The sequence below is a fragment of the Thermobia domestica genome, chromosome 14, assembly GCF_964235325.1.
Source record: "Thermobia domestica chromosome 14, izTheDome1.hap1.1, whole genome shotgun sequence".
NCBI lineage: Eukaryota > Metazoa > Arthropoda > Insecta > Zygentoma > Lepismatidae > Thermobia > Thermobia domestica.
The window spans coordinates 51085121-51105964 of NC_137467.1; the positions used below are offsets into that span (position 1 = coordinate 51085121).

The following is a 20844-nucleotide window of genomic DNA, read 5'->3' on the forward strand; positions in this document are numbered from 1 at the left end:
CTTCAAAGAATTAAGAGAGGGGAAGGGTTGTGGCCTCTGCCTGAAATTCAAGTAAATCAATAATTGGAATTAAGGTTCTAAGCACAACAGCAATAGTTTCTAAATTTAATTCTCCAATATTTTTTATACGCGTATAAACACTAGTTAAATTATATTAAACCCAAAGTGTTTCTTTGCTGAAACTATATCGTGAATACCAGGATGGTATCACAAATCAGCTTCTTGCTGACTCCTTTCCTCTGCATTCTTTCCCTTATTCTATGTCGAGTTAAACGTTATATGCCAAAAGGCCATAAATGATTTTTAAAAATTATATATCATAGACTGTATTATATAAAATATTTAAAAAGTATATACTAGAAGACTGCCATCTTGTTGGACGAGTCTTCCTTTACATTGTTTCCAACTATTGGTCGAGTTTACGTGTGGGGAACGCCAGGACAAGGGTATGATACAGATTGTTAGTTACCAAGAGTGAAGAATGGTGGTGGTTCAGTGATAATTTGGGCAGGCATATCCTGGTATTCTGCCAAACCCATCATTTCTCTGCATGGGCATGTCACTGCCATGGTGACCAGCTGCATCTCATGGTGCAAACTTTTTTTTCCAGATGACAATGCCGTGTTTCAAGATGACAGAGCCCCTTTTCATACAGCTCACATTGTCCAGGACTGCTTTGATGAGCACGAAGATAAAGTGTTACATCTCCCATGGCCTCCACAATCGCCAGTCCTTAATATCATTGATCTCTTGTGGTAGTTTTGGAAAACAAGGGGCGAGCCCGCTACCCACCATCGTCGTTTCTACAACTGACACCTGATTTGGCGAAAGAATGGTGCAACATCTCTTTGACAACCATACGCGACCTGTATTTCCCCAGTTCCCGTCGACTGCAGGCCGGTTTGTGTGCCAAAGGTGGTCCTACTCGCATTAATAAAGGTAATGTGGAATAGGTTTCCATATGTATGTAAACAAAGAACTATAAACTTTGCCTTCTTCTGCGACAAATTCTGTGCTCGTTCATGCATTCCACTTATTCTTTCATACTTGTTCACTTCCGCTAATTGGGGCCACGTGGCTCAGCGGTAGAGTACTTACCTCTGGTGCGGGGGGTCTTGGTTCCATACCCAGCAAAATTAGTTTGTGGTGAACAACGCCGTATCCGTGGGCTTTCTCGGGATATTCTCGCTTCCACCCACATTCGCATTCCACCGATTCTTCTACCATTATTCGCTTGCCTTAACCATCCGTCCCCTTTAGTCTAAAGAACATAATCATGCGACGTGAAACTGAAAGATTTACTTTCACTAATCATCCGTGTTCTTTAGCCCACAAGGCATAACTGTGGAACACAAGGTATAGGGCCTAAATTGTATTTGATTTCACTTTCTATTTTGTAAAGAGTCTTCATCCCGGCGAAATTAAAATACCGCTAATTTTACAGTAATTATGTGATATCTTCAAATAGATAAGAGATAATTGAAATATGGAACAAGAGCGCCCTAGACAATATTATTTTGCGTGAGGTACCGTTATCACAAGTCACCGAGTGGCTTTCCGTTTTCAGCTGTTTATTAACGTGAAAATAAATGTCGACTTTCAAAATGGCTTGAAATCGAAAGCAGACAAGTGAGCCGTGATAAAGGTTTCTTATGTAAAATAATATTGTCTAGGTCGCTCTTGTTCCACATTTCGATTATCTTTTATCTATTTGAAGATATCACATAATTGCTGTAAAATTAGCGGTATTTTAATTTCGCCGGGATGAAGACTCTTAATTCATCAGTCATAATAATATTTGTCCGTCCGACTTTAAAATAATTAATAAAAGTAATAATTATAAATTAAATCTCCATCTCTTATGGTTAAAAAATGTAATAAAATATTCAAGATAACAAAATAATGATTAATGACCAATAGTTGTTCTGAAATGATTGAGTTTCTTTTATTGAAGTTTTATTAATATTTTGCAAACTTTTTTTGTTCTGCTTAAATCTCTTACTTGAAATAAACTTTAGTGTCAGGGTAATAAAACGAAAGTAGTTCGTCTTTAAATTTTGTTCTCCGAATAGAAAACGCAACGAAATCAAAAGGCAAAATGTAACTCTGAGAGAGCACAAGAGAAAAATAACTTATTCGGTGTCAAAATGACAAGTCTCGCCTTTGGTGTCCCATTCTCGCTACCTCTCTCCTAAATCCCCTTGCAAACACTGAGACAGTCGTTCTTTTCCCACCCTTTTGGGTATTGATCCCCCTCTCCTCTTGCTCTGTGCCTTTGGCTCTCTTTCGTTGGTGTCACAGAGGTCGGAAGTGTGGCAACGCATTGGTGGACCTCGTGGTGTGAGATTTGACAACACTGCTAAACTGAACGATGACGCTGGTCCAGCTAGTAGGAAACCAGGAAAGAGACGCCGGTGACACGAAGAGAGACAAAGTCTCCAGATTAAGAAGAAGACAGAATAGGATAAGGATGCTGGAGCTGGAATTCTCCAGCTTTGTCTTCTTTCTCCATAATAACAATAAAACTTTCAGAGAAAGTAGTCACAAACAATACTTTATAAAATAAATGTGAAAAAGTAACAGTATCATCCTTTCTGTATTGAAAGGAATAGTACTAGGTATGCAAGAACTTTCGTAACGTTCTAGTTAAGAAGTAACAGTTTCTCCAAATAATAAAAAAGTTTCAAAAAATAGTCATAAATGATGTTTCATAAAATAAACATGAAAAGTAATAGTATTGCCCTTTCTTTATTCAAAGAAATAGTACTAGGTATGTAAGAACTTTCGTAGCGCTCCTGTTAAGAAGTAACAGTATTTTGATACGTGCGTACTGTTTTCCTTTCCTGATATAAAGTATCTTAATAAAATACAGTTGATTGTTCATTATTATTATTAACAATTTGATACAACAGAAAATAAAAATAGCTGTTAAAATTATGACTGTACCAAATGTGTTTGTTCTTTACTATAATTTTGATGGTGCATATTATTTTCGTGATATTTCGTTAATTAATAATTTGACATACTTCATTTATGCAAAATTATTATTTTTGCTTGTATTTGGGAGTTTATAAGCTTACTTTTCGTGTCAAGGTAATGTGAGAGACGAACCTGCAACACATCTTGAAATCCAAACCGCATGAACTTCCAGCTGGAATCGAAACCTGGTCTCCTCTACATTAAGCGAAAAGGTTAATCATCTAGTTACTAGAAACGTCTCATATGTCTCATTCCTTAATTTAATCCATAATGCAGCTAGAGTAAAATTAAAATGACAAAAATTTACATAGTTTTCTGCAGTAACACGTACGTATAACCACTCTTTAGTGCACATTTTGTTGTCTGTTGGGCGAGTTGTCATGTATGTGAGGTGCTTCCATTAGTAAGGGCGAAGTCAACGAAAGCTTATTCCGATAAAAAAAATGTATTTCAAACTTACTTCATACAAAACGTTTGCCCATCAATTGCTTATTATTATTTTTATTATACAAAAGCAGCGAACTTTAGACAATTTTTCTATGGCCAAATGTAGTTGCTGTCACATACTTTTTGGGTAAATAAAAAAATACGCAATGTTCTTAAGAAAAACTTTAAAATAAATAAATAAACTCCCAGTGCAACAATCCTTAAGCTACGGTTTGTGGTACTGATGCCTTTAGGATGATGTGTGGTAAATGTATTCCTCTCGTAGTTAATGCTGACTTTCTAGATCATGATTTCTTTTCCTCAAATAGCACCCCAATTATCCTCACGACATTGCAATGCCAACCATATTTATTATTTAAGTAAGTTCCAAATTGTGCGTATGTCTAAACGTTGAAGAATGGCTCTTTTTTCTACGTGCAATAACTTTATCAATTTATAGTTTTTTTTAAAATACTAAGAATCATGTAACACTGAAACATGTTTTGAGATCTAAAATTTGCGTGAGCCACTGTTTCTCACTTAACTTAATACATTTCTCGTCTCGTCTCAAAAATGAGACGAGAATTGTTATGTTAAATTTCAAACCTTATTTATAGTGTCGATTGTCTTGTTTTCGAGACGAGACGTGAAATTTCAACGCAAATAACTATACAAATTCTCTCTAATGCAATATTACGGTCCGCTGTAGATCAATCGCAGAGGACTCGTCTTTGCTGCGTGGTGTCCATGGTTTGATCTCCGCTTTTGCCAAGTGAGCTTCATGCTGGATAAACATGTGTGCGTAGACAGGGGCGGATTCAAGGGGGGCTATAGGCCCCCCTTGAGGCTCAGGTATACACTAGATAAAATGGGCTTCAATCTTGCTTTACACTGGATAAAACGGCAAACTATGGTTTAGCCCCCTCCCTTGATCATATCCTGGATCCGCCACTGTGCATAGGTTTTCTTAGAATTCTCTCGTTTCCTTTCACTCACTTTCTTCATTCTATCATTATTATTGATCTCATCATCATCACCTCCTTTAGCTTCGTCTCATATCGAAAGACCAAACGTATTTAGCGATACGTATTGACTTTAATGCAACATCAGTGTGAAGTTTGCGTTAATTACTGACCTATGAACCGAACCATTTCTTTAAAGTACAATATCTTCTTCGGAGGTCCTGTCAAAAGTTTGCAAGCTCTTGTGCAGTGGTGGTCTCGAAATTGCTTCTGACAGACGACATCCAGTGTCGAAATTAAAAGAATAAAAAAAAGATATTCATCTGTGAAATGTATGTCTTTTCAGTTCACACTGTAGGAAAATAATACCAGAAAAATATCTACCAGAAAAAGATTTTTCGGTCGCATTGAACGTAGAAGAGAACAGATGGCCGGCCACCTCACAGACAAATTGGGTTCTCAGTATTCCCCAGCAGGTGGCACAAGAACCTAGCTGTTGACCCGGTTGGGTGCTCTTTCAATTCTTTCTCCATTTGGATACTCACAGTCTACCGCCTTGGGATAAAACTCATCCATCTGATGTATGTATGTATGTATGTGTGTGTATATATGTCTTTGTATGTGACTCACATGGAACCATGTCTACAGAAAAAGAAATATATATATATGAAAAGAAACCTCTTGGAAAAGGGGATGGAATATGTATGAAAAATGGTTGAAGAAAATGTATATGTGAAGGATGGATCTTGTTAGTATTGATACGTCTATTTTCGTCCCTCCTTCTGTTAGATATTCTTCTGTTCGACATCGGAAGAAAGAGCGGGGCACAGCAGCAGTCCTTCAGAAATTCTAAGTGAATGGGCATAACAAGTGTCTGTCGGTGCACTGAATGTGAATTGAAAAACGTCAGGGAATTCTTCTTCTTTCATAACGCTATATGCTAAAGGTTTCTAGTCTTGTCTTAACCCATTTTGTTATACACTTTTGCTTTTTGTTATAGAATATATTTTACTAAAACTTGACCTTGTTTCTTAGTTTCCAAATAACAGTACGAAGAAAATTATTTGCTCATAATAAGTAATAGTATCACAATGAAGATAAATTATTCTCATCTGCTCACAAAAAGTAATAGTATTAAAATAAAAATAAATTATTCCCATTTGCTCATAAAAGGTAATAGTATTACAATAAAGATAAATTATTTCCATTTGCTCATAAAAATTTACAATAAAGACAAATGATTCCTGTTTTGTTCTTAAAAGTAATAGTATTACAATAAAGAAACTATATTGTAATATTAGTTAAATAAAGATATTACAATTTGCTCATGAAAAGTTCTATTACCACAATAAAGACAAATTATTCCCATTTGCTCATAAAAAGTAATAGTATTACAATAAAGGTAACTTATTCTCATCTGCTCACAAAAAGTAATAGTATTGGAATAAAAATAAATTATTCCCATTTACTCATAAAAGGTAATAGTATTACAATGAAGATAAGTTATTCCCATATGCTTGTAAAAAAGTAACAGCATTAACAATAAAGATAACTTATTCCCATTTGCTCATAAACAGTAATAGTATCACAAAAGTTAAATTATACCAATTTGCAATTAAAAGGTAATAGTATTTCAATAAAGATAAATTATTCCCATTTGCTCATAAAAAGTAATAGTATTACAATGAAGATAAGTTATTGCCATTTGCTCCTAAAAAGTAATAGTACTACAATAAAGATAAATTATACCCATTTGCTCATAAAAAGTAATAGTATTACAATAAATATAAGTTATTCCTATTTGCTCATAAAACATAATAGTATTATAATAAAGATTCCCATTTGCTCATAAAAAGTAATAATATTACAATAAATATAAGTTATTCCTATTTGCTCATAAAACATAATAGTATTATAATAAAGATTCCCATTTGCTCATAAAAAGTAACAGTATTACAATAAAGTTATTCCTATTTGCTCATAAAAAGTAGTAGTATTATAATAAAGATATTTTTCCTATTTGCTCATAAAAAGTAATAGCATTATAATAAAGATAAATTATTACTATTCGCTTATAAAAATTAATAGTATTGCAATAGGGATAAATTATTCTTAACATTGCATCTAATTTATTGCAACTTTACGAATTAATTACTTGATGATTGACAGAAATATAATTGATTCGAACAATAAATACAGTAATTTAGTTTATTATTCTTAAGCTTCCTTTTAATAATCAATACATTATAATACATCAATACATTATTTATTTCTCTCTTATGGTGTGTATCATACTTGTTCCCTAACAATCTATTTCGTTTTCGGCCTTTAAATCGTTTCATAACATACCCCTTCCTTTCGATGGGTAGAGTATTTGCACACTCTAATATAATGAAGAATTTTTGGCTGATGTTTGGACAAACGCCGCAACAGACATACCTAACCAAGCATACGAAATCATTTAAAGCTTTTGGCGGGAAGGTGGGAGGAGGTAAGCAAATGGGGCGTGTATTTTAAGGTTTACGTAAAGAGGTGGGTGGGTAGACAAGATTATAAAGGAGGGGTTCGTAGTTTTTAATATATATATAGCGGCGGCTCCCAAAAACAATTTCTGGTCACTATTACAACACCCTTTATCTCTCTGTGTGTGAGTGAGTGTACCACCCTTATTTTTGTTATCATCACCAGTGGGGAAACTTATAAAAATGATTTTGACGGCAGGGTGCAACGAGAAGACGGTGGTAGAAGGGTGTAATTGTAAAACGGGTAGGAGAGGGAGATTCATATAAGAGGACGTAGCTGGGGAGGGGGTTCAAGTAAAACTATAGAGTATCTATGAAATCTACCGTCAGAAAAGCCAGCCCTCCTCCTGGAAGCAGTCGCCCACGTTACCAACCGTTTCTGAAATTCCAGAAATTTAATATTACACTCTTCGGATATGAGTTTCTGTTGGGTGGTATACGTCACAGGAGAATGGGGGGGGGGGGGGCTTGGCTAGAAGGAGTGACTGGTTGTTGGAAATGCTTCATGGGATAAGAGTTCGTTCTCTCTCTTTCTCTTTCTCTTGCCGATGTTCTTCCTGCTAGCTATGAACGAGTGAGCCGTCTACAGCTTAAGCTGAGAAAATGAAGCAAAAGATCTTGTTATATAAATTCTTGTACACTTCTTATTTTAACGCTGGAAACTCTTGTTGTTTTACCCCGCTTTTCTTGGTATAAGAAGTTCGTCCTTTGTTCTTAACAAGAAACATGAAGATGTTGCAATTTGATTATATTATATTTTTATTCACTGAGAAGTGGTTTAAAAATGGACAGGTTTTAACGTAAAATTCAATTTTCTTTAAGAAAACAAGTTACAAATAAATCAAACGAAAACAATTGAGAAATCAATCAAAGAATATAATTTTATAAATTAGTAGGTAGTGTTATCGACGATACCAACTTTCTTTAAGAAAACACGGCACAAATCAAATCAAAGGAAAACAATTTAGATATCAATCAAAGGATACTTTTATAAATTTGTAAGTAGTGTTATCAACGATACCAACTTTCTTTAAGAAAACAAGGCACAAATCAAATCAAAGGAAAACAATTTAGAAACCAATCAAAGGATACTTTTATAAATCAGTAAGTAGTGTTATCAATGATACCAACTTTCTTTAAGAAAACAAGGCACAAATCAAATCAAAGGAAGGCAACTCAGAAATCAATCAAAGGATTTCTTTTTATAAATTAGTAAGTAATGTTATCCACGATACAAGAAGTGCATTTTGAAATTTTATATGAGAATAGAAATATGACAATTCTCGTTTTCTTTTCGAATTTCTCGCAGGTAACACTAGTTCACTCTAGTCTGAGATCTCAAACACTTTTAATGTTTCATAATGCATAGTATAAAATTATAAAGTGATAAAACGATTTACAAACACAATGGAGATAGGCAAGTCAACAACGTTTAAACCACAGTTGTTATTGTGTAATGACTTGCGTGTCTTCTAAACGTTGATATAATTCTCTTCATTGTGTTCTTACAATCAATTTATCAGTTGATAATTTTATACTATGCATCATGTAACAGACAATATTATTTCATATGAGATACCGTTATCACGACTCACGTGCTTTCGATTTCTAGCCATTTAGAAAACGGGCATTTATTTTCGCGTTTCTAAATGCTTGCAAATGGAAAGCAACTAGGTGACTCGCGATAACGGTACCTCATGCAAACTAAAATTGTCTAGCTCGTTCTTGATCCACATTTCGATTATCTTTTATCTATTTGAAGATATTACATAATTACTGTAAAATTAGCGGTATTTTAATTTCGCAGTGATTAAACTCATGCTTCACACAAACGGTCAAGATCTAGTTATACTTAGATGAAACACGCTTTAATTTAATCGTAATGTCAAAACTATTCTTGGGATCGGTTACTGTACATGCGAAGGTCATACTTGTTTATATGTGGATTTCTTTATGGAAAAACTTATGCAGCATACTTCTTTTTCATTGTAACCAATGAACTTCATAAAAAGTGTACTTCTTTTGTTGCTTATAAGAAGTGTATCAGTTTCAAGCTAATAGTATCCTCTTGAAGTAACTTGTAAGTGTTGTTTCGGTTTTGTTACTCTCGAGTCATAAGTACTGCTTACCTCAACGTTGCAATAGAAGAATAAATTGCCCTGAGAGTCAAAGGGGAAGCTGTCACATGTTAAACAACAAAAGTAAGACGGCTACAGTTAACACATACAAAGCAATTTATAAGGAAGAGAGGAGGGTGCTAAGTGGACGAAGAAGTGGTTCCGGATACTTCTGTACAAAGGAAGAAGTGGAAAACGCATATTGCCATCTTTTCATCAATCACAGTGTAACATATAAAGAGATTCTGTAACAATATTTGTCCAAGAAACGTGATCAATCAACTTAATCTTGAGGGGATTCAAGTCTTTTTTCTTTTTCTGTTTTGTCATTGTTGAAGAAAGGAACAATATCTCACCACAATGCAAAACCTCTGGGTTTCTTGTTCTTGTTGTTGTATTTTGTAGAAAGTTTTCTCTGTGTGTAAACGTTTATATGCATGTGCAAACATTTCACAATCTCTGGAATTCTTGTATTCTTCCTGCCATATTTTCCAATTTTTGTTTTGTGTGTAAGCATTTGACAATCTCTGGGATTTTTTTTTTTTATTCTTTCCTCCGTGTTTTCCGAACAGTTTTGTATGTGTGTAAATATTTACATATGTGTGAAAACATTTTACAATCTCTGGAATTCTTATGTTCCTCATGTCGTATTTTCCAAATAGTTTTGTGAGTGTGCAAATATTTCAGTCTATAGGATTCTTTTATTCTTTCTTCCATGTTTTTTTTTTCAATTAGCTTTATAAATGTATACACAATTATGTATATGTGTAAACATTTTACAGATTCTGTGATTTTTCATCCTGCTACCTTTTTCAAATAGTTTTGTATGTGCGCAAACATTTCACAGTATCCGGGATTCTTGTATTCTACCTGCCATGTTCTTCCAAGTTGTTTTGTGTGTGTGAAAACATTTCACAGTCTCTGGGATTCTTGCATTCTTCCTGCCAGTTTTTCAAATAGTTTTTGTCTGTGTGCAATCTTTCACAGTCTCTGGATTCCTGTAATTCTCCTAACGTGTTTTTCAAATAGTTTTGTACGAGGTTCAACATTTGTGTGTATATTTCACAACCTATGGGTTTCTTAGCTTCCTACTGGCGTCTTTTCCAAAAGTTTTGTACAAGTATTTGTGTACTTATGCACACAAGTTTTCAAGCGCCAGTCTCATTTTAGTACTGCATATGTGACGCGATTACCTTCGTACTGAAAACACTTCGAATGATAGATTAAGAATACTCGCTTTGAAGAAGTCTGTAGGTTCCTGGAGCGGAATATCAAACGAAAACATGGTTAGGGGATGTCTGTACGATGTACAAAAGGGTATCTAAGGATCAGGGAAAACATTTCTACAAATAAAAAAAGAGAAAGAAGGAATCGTGTGAGCATTAGAAGATCCATGCTCCAATGGGAAGAAAGAAAAATAAATACAGTACTGCATTAACCAACATCCGATAAGTTGACCTTACTATTTTGTTAGTGGGAAATCACAAATTAGTTGGGAATCTGTACTTAAACATATAAATTAGTTGGAAACAGTGATTTATGCAATGGAAGGTTTCGGGGTTTAAGCCGTTCTTTCCCCTTGAGCAAGATATTTACTATAATTATACAGAAATCACGCTTGTCCTTTAAAGAATACAAGATGTATCACTTGAACTCTTCATCGATAAAATACTATGTACGCCATTAGTTGAAGAGAAGAAATAAATGCTGTTAACGGTACTTACCCTTCTTCTGAACATCGGTATCCGGAGCGATGCTACAGCTGCCATTATGACCGGGGCTTGGACTAGGTTGAAGGGTTGGAAATGGACTACCACCTGCCGTTGGGTACCTGGGATAAAATATAAACATATTAAACAACCTGAAACACAAATTGAGCTGACATGCTACGTGAGTGCCAATGGATCGTACGTTACAATTGGATGTGTGTGTGTGTGTGGTGCTTTATAAACTTTTGAAACTCAATCATGTTAACAAAAAGTCACAATTGATAAATTAGCGTTCTACTCCTATCACCACATTTATATGTCAGTCACCCATAAGAGAACACAAATATATATAATCTTCAGCAGACAGTAGAAAGAATCACGCACTAGAAGTGTTAATTTCCTCCGGTAGATGTCAACTGCTAGAGGGTGTCTGTTTCCACCCAACGGCGAAATGTGTAAACTTTTACTACCTTTGCAAAACAAACAAAGAAAAAAATTCACATTCGTTCAAGATTTATCCCGTAGAGTAACGGACGGACATGTGTCATCGTTAACCGTTAATATGTTAACGGATTGTCTCCGTTAACGAATTCGGTCGGAATAATTGCTGTAGCTTTCAATTTCGAAGGAAGAATTTTAAAATTCGCTTTCATTCAAAATTTATCGTGAGAAGTAGTAACGGACGTACACATATACTCATATTATAATGTCTTTTTTAGTCTCACTTGCGATGATCCTAATAATCTGTTCTCATCAGAGTTGCCAACCGCATCAGAGTTGCCAACCGCAGAGAACAAAATTATCGATTTTCGTCTTTAAAATTATCGTATATTACAAAAAAAATTTTCGTATATTTGTTATGCAAGTGATAATTGTAGAAATAGGTATAATACTACTAGTAGTATCAATAATATATAATAAAGTTATCTGGTAATCTTCAGTTTTAGACTCCAATTCAGCATCACTGTCCTCATCATTTTCTTTTATTCTTGTTAAGACTACTCTGAACAACAATATTTCTACCCCCTCGTAAAAATAATTGAATTTAAAGAATAGATGCAGGAATTTAAAGAAGAATGTCTTTTGCCAACTCTCAAATTGTTATTGATTTATTTTAGCGGGAATAACTGTTTTAAAGAAAAAAACAGCGTTTTATAATTATATAATGCACATTTACAATTTGTTTGCACATTCAAAAACTACAAAAACAGTGTGCGTTCTAAAATTATCATATACTCAACTATTATCGCAAGGGTATTTTCGTATATAACATTAAGGCTTGAACTATCGTGTATCACGATAAATTATCGTATGATTGGCAAGCCTGTGACACACTTTGTGGCGCCATAAAAATTCATTTATCTTGGTTTTCTCAAAATTCACGCATGAGATTTTATTTATCTTTTTACTCAGCTCGATCAGGGGGTACATTTGGGGAGGGGAGAGAGGAGCAATTGCCTCAAATCCTGAGTTTAAGGAACACACACTTTTTACAGTAAATTGTATACTAATATACTGAGAAAAACGTAAAACTTTTATGTCGATAGACAAATCTTCCCCTTTTCCACCACCCCCTGGCATAAAACCTGAAATAGCGCTACTGAACTGTATATCACCTATCGGTTGGTGTAGACGGTGTGTCTCGTAGTTAAAAACAAAATTTAAGTGTTTGAAAATTATCATAAAATATTTGTTTTGAGTTTAACATCTCACGATTTTGTGCTCCGAGGTTATTGGAGACGATGACAATGAGATGAGTGTGGGAGGAAACGGAGAGAACTTCCAATAAAACCCTTACACACATCTTTTTTGTCCACCACAAAGTACATTTGGTTGAGATTGAACGACGAATTCCTCGCAGCAGAGGTGAGCACTTAACCACTGATTAATTATAATTGTGTACTACTTTCTTCCCGATAGGTGGCATGGTTTTACGCACCTATTTTTAGACTTACGTTAGATAATCTGCGTTAAATAATGATATTCATACAGATGGCTGCTCATTCATACAGGATGCTTCAACAGTGGCGGATCCAGGATATGATCAAGGGAGGAGCTAAACCATAGTTTGCTGTTTTATCCTGTGTAAAGCAGGATTGAAGCCCATTTTATCCAGTGTAAACCTGAGCGTCAAGGGGGATAGCTCCTATAGCTCCCCCCTTGGATCCGCCACTGTGCTTCAAAAAGGACTTTACAACTTAGTAAGTTCATATAAACTTATTAGGCCTTATGTAGAGACGTTTCGACGTTTGATTAGCGTCATACTAAATAATTGAGTACTGCAGAAAACGTATGTTAGTCGAGCTCTTAGTATGACAGTAATCATGCGTCACAACGATTCTGCATAAGGCCCATTCAGACTACTTACAGAACTGGTTTTGGTGTCATTTTGAAGCAAACTAGATCAAGTTTTTTTTCTATATCTTACAGTTAATCATATTAAATAGGAATTCAAGGATGATTTCACAGACATCTCATTTCCTACCAAATCCACAACAGCATGTCTGAGAGATTGAACATCCGGTCTCAACAAAACACTTACGCCATTCATAAATAGTTTTCCTAGTAGCAGGATCTTCGTCACACTTTGTACGAAAATTCCGTTGAACAATTGTAGGAGACTTCCAGACTTTCAAACCAAAATACACAACACGCTAGGAACCAATGAAGTAAACCATTTTTGTCATAGTTAGTGGTGGTGCTATTCAGTACTATGTATTACGTGAATCAAAATTCTTTCTGTTTCACTCCAAAATTACACTAAAACCAGCTCTGTAAGTAGTTCGAATAAATTTATAGAAATTTACAAAGTTGTAAAGTCCTTTTAACGTATGTTTTACAGTTTTAAATTTTAGTATACATTGAGAAAAAATGTAGGGGGCGTACTTAAAAAGGTAGGTTACATGCTTAATTCATGGAGTTTTTGGACTTAATGTACAGCAGACGTATAATTGAAAACGCGTGTTTTATAATACTTTCCGTATAAGTGTTCCATCTATACGTACTTTCCGTATGAAACAATATAGGCGGTCAGGATCTCACATACAATTGGATGTATATAACATATAGCTGACGAAGGTAACATACATATATGTATGTAATATAAGGAAGACTGTTAGATATAAGACATCCTGCAACGGCATGATGTAACATCTAAGGGCAGTGCCTATGTAGCATACGGATAACATATGCTTCTTGCTCCGTACTGATTTCTCTAGTAAGCAAGACGATACTGTATATTTGTACAACATACTGCTGTCCGGAGTTCGGATTTTTCTCACTGTAGTAGCTGCACTTATGACTGAGTACGAACCACTCACACCTAAGTAAGCTTCCATTATTGACTAATATGTGTCAAGTAGGAGGACAATCTTAGAGGGTGAGAAAGAGACGGCTGCATCCCTGTGAAGGAAATAAGAAGTACGTATTAAGAGCGAGGCTGCTGTACAAAGTCGACCGTTACTTTCTTGCAGTTAGGGAAGTGTAAAGTGGGTTGCATAAGCGGCAGTTTGCAAATAAAATTTTCGTAAGTTCTTCACTCTCTTCTTCAGAAAGTAACATCAACACTTTTCTACGTTCAATCTTGCTTCTAAATGGCGCTAAACATTCTCATTTGCTAGCGGTGCTTCACTTCCATACTTATGGAAGAATGTGTGAATTAATTATAGCCTATACATGTTCTTCCACGTGTCCAAGTTTAGTGAACGTGGAACCAGGGGCGGACCAAGACAAAATTTTCACCCGGGCAAAGTAAGTTTTCGACCCCCTTAGTCCTGGCCTATATTTTACATTTTATTACAGTGATTTTAATATTTTAAACCCAGTTTTCCAAAAGAAAAATTAGTACTCAAATACATTATGTTTTTTATTATTAATTATGTACCGATATGTATAAACAAAAACAACATCGAACAGCATTTATTGAATACTACTTACAAATGGTGACTTAATTACACTTTAAATGAGTACCACGTGTACAATCCAATAACATTCTTTGCCTGGGAAAAGTTATCAAAGAATATTCCACTATAAACAATATCAACTCCCCCTCCACTTTTTCTTCTACATGCCATGTCTCCATTTATTGATACAGCCCTCCTAGTACTATGAAACTCTCTTCTTTCATGACGCTACTTTACAAGAATATAAACAAGAAAAAGTCAGTAGGAAACACGTTATAAAATTTACATTTTGAGGCTCGTTTCGGCGCCCCTAGACTGTAGCGCCCCAGGCAGTCGCCCGGCCCTTGGTACGCCCTTGCCTAGAACTAAAAAATACTCAGCGCTTTGTAAACCAATGACTTTCTTTTTATCTTTCCCTTTTTCTTCTTCGTTTTTCTAAAGCAAATTGTTATTATAAGAGTGTTGTTTTTCATTAGCTTCGAATTAAGAAAGACTCCGGTCTATACATAATATTAATGTACTTACCACGGATTCGGCCGCGGCCACGCCGTTTGGCCATTCAGTAGCCTTAACTTGTCGTACACGGTATCCGTTGTAGGCGTTTGTTGTTGTTGTTCTTTCTGAGCGGCCAAATTCCTCAACACCCGGTTTATTGAAGACACCTGCAAATAAAGAGAAAATACAACTTGAGAATTATTATTTTTACAGTAATTTTGTTACATTACTTTTCTGTTTGATTGTGTGTTAGAGTAAAATCCTGGAACTTAAATTTCATGCACTTTCATAGTAAGTAGATTTATTTATTTATTTATTTATTATTTACAGATACGCAAATTCAATGACAATATAATCCTTTAAGACAATTTTTGCTCTAACTTAACGTTTTACTATAAAAAAAAAATATTACACGTGTATCTTATTTCTCTTCCCAAGGAGCAGATAACAAGAAGATGGAAGGAATACATTGAAGAACTCTACAAAGGAGACAGAGTGAATGAAGAAGAGATAGAGAAGGAAGAAGACGTCGATGAAAATTGAATTAAGACCATCAATTTTACAGTGCGAATTTGACAATCCTTTGAAAAAAAATGCAACATGGTAAAGTCTTCGGAATAGACCAAATAGCAACGGAAGTGATTAAGAATCTCGGAATAGCAACAAAGAAGAAACTATTTAATCTTATTAATGAAATGTACGTCTCGCGAAAAATACCAAGACACTTCGAGAAAAGCATATTAGTTTCTATCCTGAAGAGAAAAGGTGCATGGAAATGCGAAGAACACATAATACCGTGCATGAAAATTACTGTGCAAAATTATCGCACAACGAATGGAAGGGAGATCAAAGAATGGCTTATCGGAGGACCAATTTGGATTCAGGAGAAAAAGGGGAAGAAGGAAAGTAATACTGATTCTACGGTTGAATAGAACAGCACATCAGAATAAACGTTGCTGAATGGGACTAAAAACTAAAAATCAAATCAAATCAAAGTTAAGATTTTAGAGGAAAACTGGATCCTCATACTCTGGCTTAATGTTCAGTTACACTTAATGATCCAACACGGAAGCTGGTTTCCAGGCGAACATCAGCTGTTAAGGAAGCATTTGCTTTTGAGTTTAAGAGATTACATAAAACGTACTGTATATTTTCAATGACGAGTCAGGCAGCCCGGATGAAAGGGTTGAGTGGATAGGGACCAGCCCGGGGGCCGGCTGTTGCACATGGCTGATTATATGGCAAGTAATGTCAGTTAATTAAGCGTTACTTTCAATAGACGGGAGAGTAGTTTAAGGCTGATTGAAGATCATTGTGGCGCCTCTAACCGAAAAGTTAGAAAGTATTGTCTGCCATAAGAAATCATGTAGTATTTTCAAGTTAAGGAGGTTAGAAGTAATGAATCGATTATAGAATACTGAAATATTTCAGTTTAACGTCAGTATCGCATCTAGCCCAGGTCCGGGGTACCTAGACCCCTCAGTTTTTTGAGTAACAAAATTATTTAAACTATTATTTATATATTTTTGAAAGTTCATAGTGAACTCATGATATACCTATCATGGTCTGACTTCTGGCTGCCCCCCCCCCCCGGAGTTTTTATCTCCTAGATCAGCCTCTGTTTAACGTCCCACAACTATTACCCTTACGCTGAAGGAGACGACGTTCAAGACAAAGGAATGATAATGGAAGAATTGATAGCATGAGAAAGTGAGACGATACGGGAGTACCCCGAGAAAACTCATGGACACAATTTTGTCCACCACAACTTACTTCGCCGGGGATTGAACCAGGAACACCATCCACCAGCTTGCTGCTGAATTAACACACAAGTGACATGCTAAAGTGGTTGTCATTTTGTGTTGTTTCAACACCTCATTTTTTTTACAGTGTAGGAGCGTTAATTACAAAACTCTCAAATTTGACATGTTTATATAAAATGTTATTTCTTTTATTATTAACATTATGAATTACGAAAAAAGTATTTTAGTTCCTCAATTCCATCCATTTTCAGCTGTAATTCTTAGCGGCTCATAAGGTTTACGCACTCACTGGAAAAATGTACTATGTATCAACACGATTATATACATGTCTAATTCTAATCAAGCCAACACGCAACGCTTTCCTGGAATTAACTTGTCAGACTCTGTACATGTCAAATGTAAAGGCGGGAAAGCCTAATTAAAAACCACTTAACTGAAAACCTGCTGGCAGGTTTCTGTTCTACGTAACGCCAACCAGGGAGCTGCTGAATTATTATTATTATTATTATTATTATTATTATTATTGTTATTCGTCAAAACAACAATTTCCCTACGATAATCGAATCAAAATTGCCAGTTTAATTCTTTTTTAACTGTGTTAGAAATATAATTCCTTTTCCATTTGCTTATCTTGCAACAACTTCTTACATATCAACATTGATTAGAGCAAACACATAAATTTAGTGACAATATGGGGGGTATATCATATTTTACATAATTTTTGCTGTAGGGAACCTTTTACTTTATAATTAAATTAGGTTATTACAAATGTGTTTAAATTGCGTTTATGCGTAGGCAAAGCCATTTAATTAAAGCATTAGTTCAACAGGTGGTGGATTTTTTTTAAAAATTTTTTTGATGCAGTGCTGGTTCTAAACTTTCATGTGGCGCCTTTAACGAAAAAATTTGGGAATAATTGTCTTCCAAGTTTTATATTCATTTATATCCATATTTGTATCCTCTTGTATAAAATTTTGTTGTAAGTCGTGTAAAATAAGAAGAAAAAAACAGTGTAAGCTTATAAATTCCATGCATGTAATACTTTCAAGCATTCATGCATTATTATAAATTTTGAAAATTCAACGATTTGGTAGGTGAAAATGCAACGATTTTCAAACGTTGAGCGTATACCCACCCTTATGCTTTCCACTACATCTCTGATTTAAAGTGAAAACACATTTATCTATAAACCTATTCGGTTGGTATACGTCGTATACCTCCATATACCCTTTAATACATTTCTGCTTTCAAGTTAAGAAAGTTAGGAGAAAAGGATTCATGCTTTTATGAAATACACTAAAAAAAAAAAAAAAAAGCATTTTAATTTCCTTTTCTTTCTTTTTCATTTTTTTGTTAACTTAAGAAATGGGACTAAGAATAAAAGCATTCGACACTCTTCCTAACCTTGATTGTTAAAAATTTTATAGATATAAAGAAAGGATTCGTTTGATATGGCCTTATCATATGTCCACAATTATGTCTATGACAGAAACGTCACTTAAAACATTAAATCGCCTCCAAGGTTTTAGTCTTACTAATGAAGAAATATAAATAAGACTAAAAACATTGTACGATGTTCCTAAGGTTGTGGGCTAAAATATTTATGGAAAAGTTGTATCCAATGCTTTTAGTCTTACTAGTGAAGAAATGGGACTAACACTAAAAGCATTGGACACTTTTCCTAAGGTTGAAGCCTATTTATGCACAAAACATTAAATCGTACCAATGCTTTTAGTCTTACTAATGAAAAAATGGGGCTAATACTAAAAGCATTGGGCACTTTTGCTAAGGCTGAGGGCTATTTATGCACAAAACATTAAATCGTACCCAATGCTTTTAGTCTTACTAATGAAGAATGTTGCTAACACTAAAAGTATTGGTTGCTCTTCCTAAAGTTGAGGACTATTTATGGATAAAACATTAAATCGTACCAAATGCTTTTAGTCTTACTAATGAAGAAATGGGACTAGCATTAAAGTATTGGGCACTTCTGCTAAGGTTGAGGCAGGTACGTAGCCAGGATTTCGTGAAGGGGGGGCGTGACATGAAATACTGTGTTCATCACACTAGGGGCTCGATCATTCTAAACTATTTTACTGGAACATATACTGGTTCGTTTAGCCAGGATTTCGTAACGAGGGGCGAGACATGAAACGCTGAAGGCCCAATCAACCTAAATTACTTTACTATCAACATATATTGGTTTGTTAGGACAATAAAAAGGTATTTTAATAACAAAACAAACTACGAAGAAATCTCGAGTAAAATAATAAAAAATCGTATTGAAAATGATTTTACAATATTTACGTTCTTCCTCTGTTCATTCAAACATAACAATTTTCATTTCATTACGACCTCAAGTATTCTAAAAAGTACACTCATGTCCAAAATGATTATCTCATACCTATGACTGTCTTCTTGTAAGAATATAATTTGATAATGATTTTGCAGAGTGCTTTTAATACTGATACCATGTGTATAATCGGGAAATATATAGACCCTATTTATGGTAAATTTCATAGGAAAAGAATTATAAATACGAAAATTAGAGTGATTAGGCTAAAACGAAATGTTGTTAAATGGACAAGAAAGTTTTATTTTTGTTTTATTGTTCTTATTTACTGCTCTTTTGACAAAATTTGCCATTTACATGTCTTTGCCGATTATACACATCATTACAAGAAATACTGGGCGAATTCGTTATCAAATTATACTCCTACAACAACATATTTATAGACATGCGACAATAATTTTGGACATGAGTGTACAAACTCAATAATGTCTTGTAAAATATTTTACAATATCTGCGTTCCTTTCTCTTTTGAATCAAATGTTAACAGAACTTTCTTTTTACATAATTTTTTTGTTTTTATTATTCCTTCAACTACTTACTGTCTGTTCCAAATGACAGGTTAAAGGAGTAGTAGAAAATTGTTTTTGAAATAACATGTTTGATACTGCAAGGATGCGATGACGAAAAAGTATGATCAAAAATCTCCACGATGTTACACAAATGTCCACGCTGGCATTATGCTTTCAGAAAATTTAAATCTCCCTGACTAGTAGCAGAAATTCTAAGAATTGCGTACCGTACCTTCCGGAAATTTCAAATTCCTTGACTCTTTGATATGCCACTCACCTCGCCACTATGTATTGCAACTAATTCAAATCTCCTCATAAGAAAGAGTAAACAAAACCTTTCTGTAGTCCTTTTTTAATTTTTAACGCCGATTCTTCTTTTTCTCATTTCATTTCGTTTTATCCTTCCTTAATTTTTTTTTTTTAGTTCTGGTCTCAAACGGGGGTGTCCGGACCCCCCCTTGGCTACGTGCCTGGTTGAGGGCTATTTATGCACAAAACATTAAATCGTACCCAATGCTTTTAGTCTTATTAATAAAGAAATGGGGCTAACACTAACAGTATTGGGTGCTCTTCCTAAAGTTGAGAGCTATTTATGGACAAAACATTAAAACGTACCCAATGCTTTTAGTCTCACTAATGAAGAAATGGGGCTAACTCTAAAATTATTGGGTGCTCTTCCTAAAGTTGAGGGCTATCCAATGCTTTTAGTGTTACTAATGAAGAAATGGGACTAACACTAAAAGCATTGGGCACTTTTCCTAGGTTAAGGGCTATTTATGCACAAAACATTAAATCGCACCCAATGCTTTTAGTCTTACTAATGAAGAAATGGGACTAATACTAAAAGTATTGGGTGCTCTTCCTAAAGTTGAGGGCTATTTATGGATAAAACATTAAAACGTACCCAATGCTTTTAGTCTCACTAATGAAGAAATGGGGCTAACACTAAAATTATTGGGTACTCTTCCTAAAGTTGAGGGCTATCCAATGCTTTTAGTCTTACTAATGAAGAAATGGGACTAATACTAAAAGCATTGGACACTTTAACTAGGGTTGAGGGCTATTTATGCACAAAACATTAAATCATACCCAATGCTTTTAGTCTTA

At 34.7% G+C, this 20844-nt stretch overlaps 1 protein-coding gene across 4 annotated transcripts in view; it reads right to left on the reverse strand.

Annotated features, from left to right (window-relative positions):
• LOC145669671 (paired box protein Pax-6-like) overlaps nucleotides 1-20844 on the reverse strand; it is a 474824-nt gene that overhangs the window by 78803 nt on the left and 375177 nt on the right. For all 4 annotated transcript variants that reach the window (XM_081737929.1, XM_081737930.1, XM_081737928.1 and 1 more), the window contains 2 exons: nucleotides 15143-15279; nucleotides 10731-10837 (listed from right to left, as the gene is read on the reverse strand). In XM_081737929.1, the coding sequence (XP_081594055.1) occupies nucleotides 10731-10837; nucleotides 15143-15279 (244 nt within the window). The remainder of the gene's footprint in view (nucleotides 1-10730; nucleotides 10838-15142; nucleotides 15280-20844) is intronic.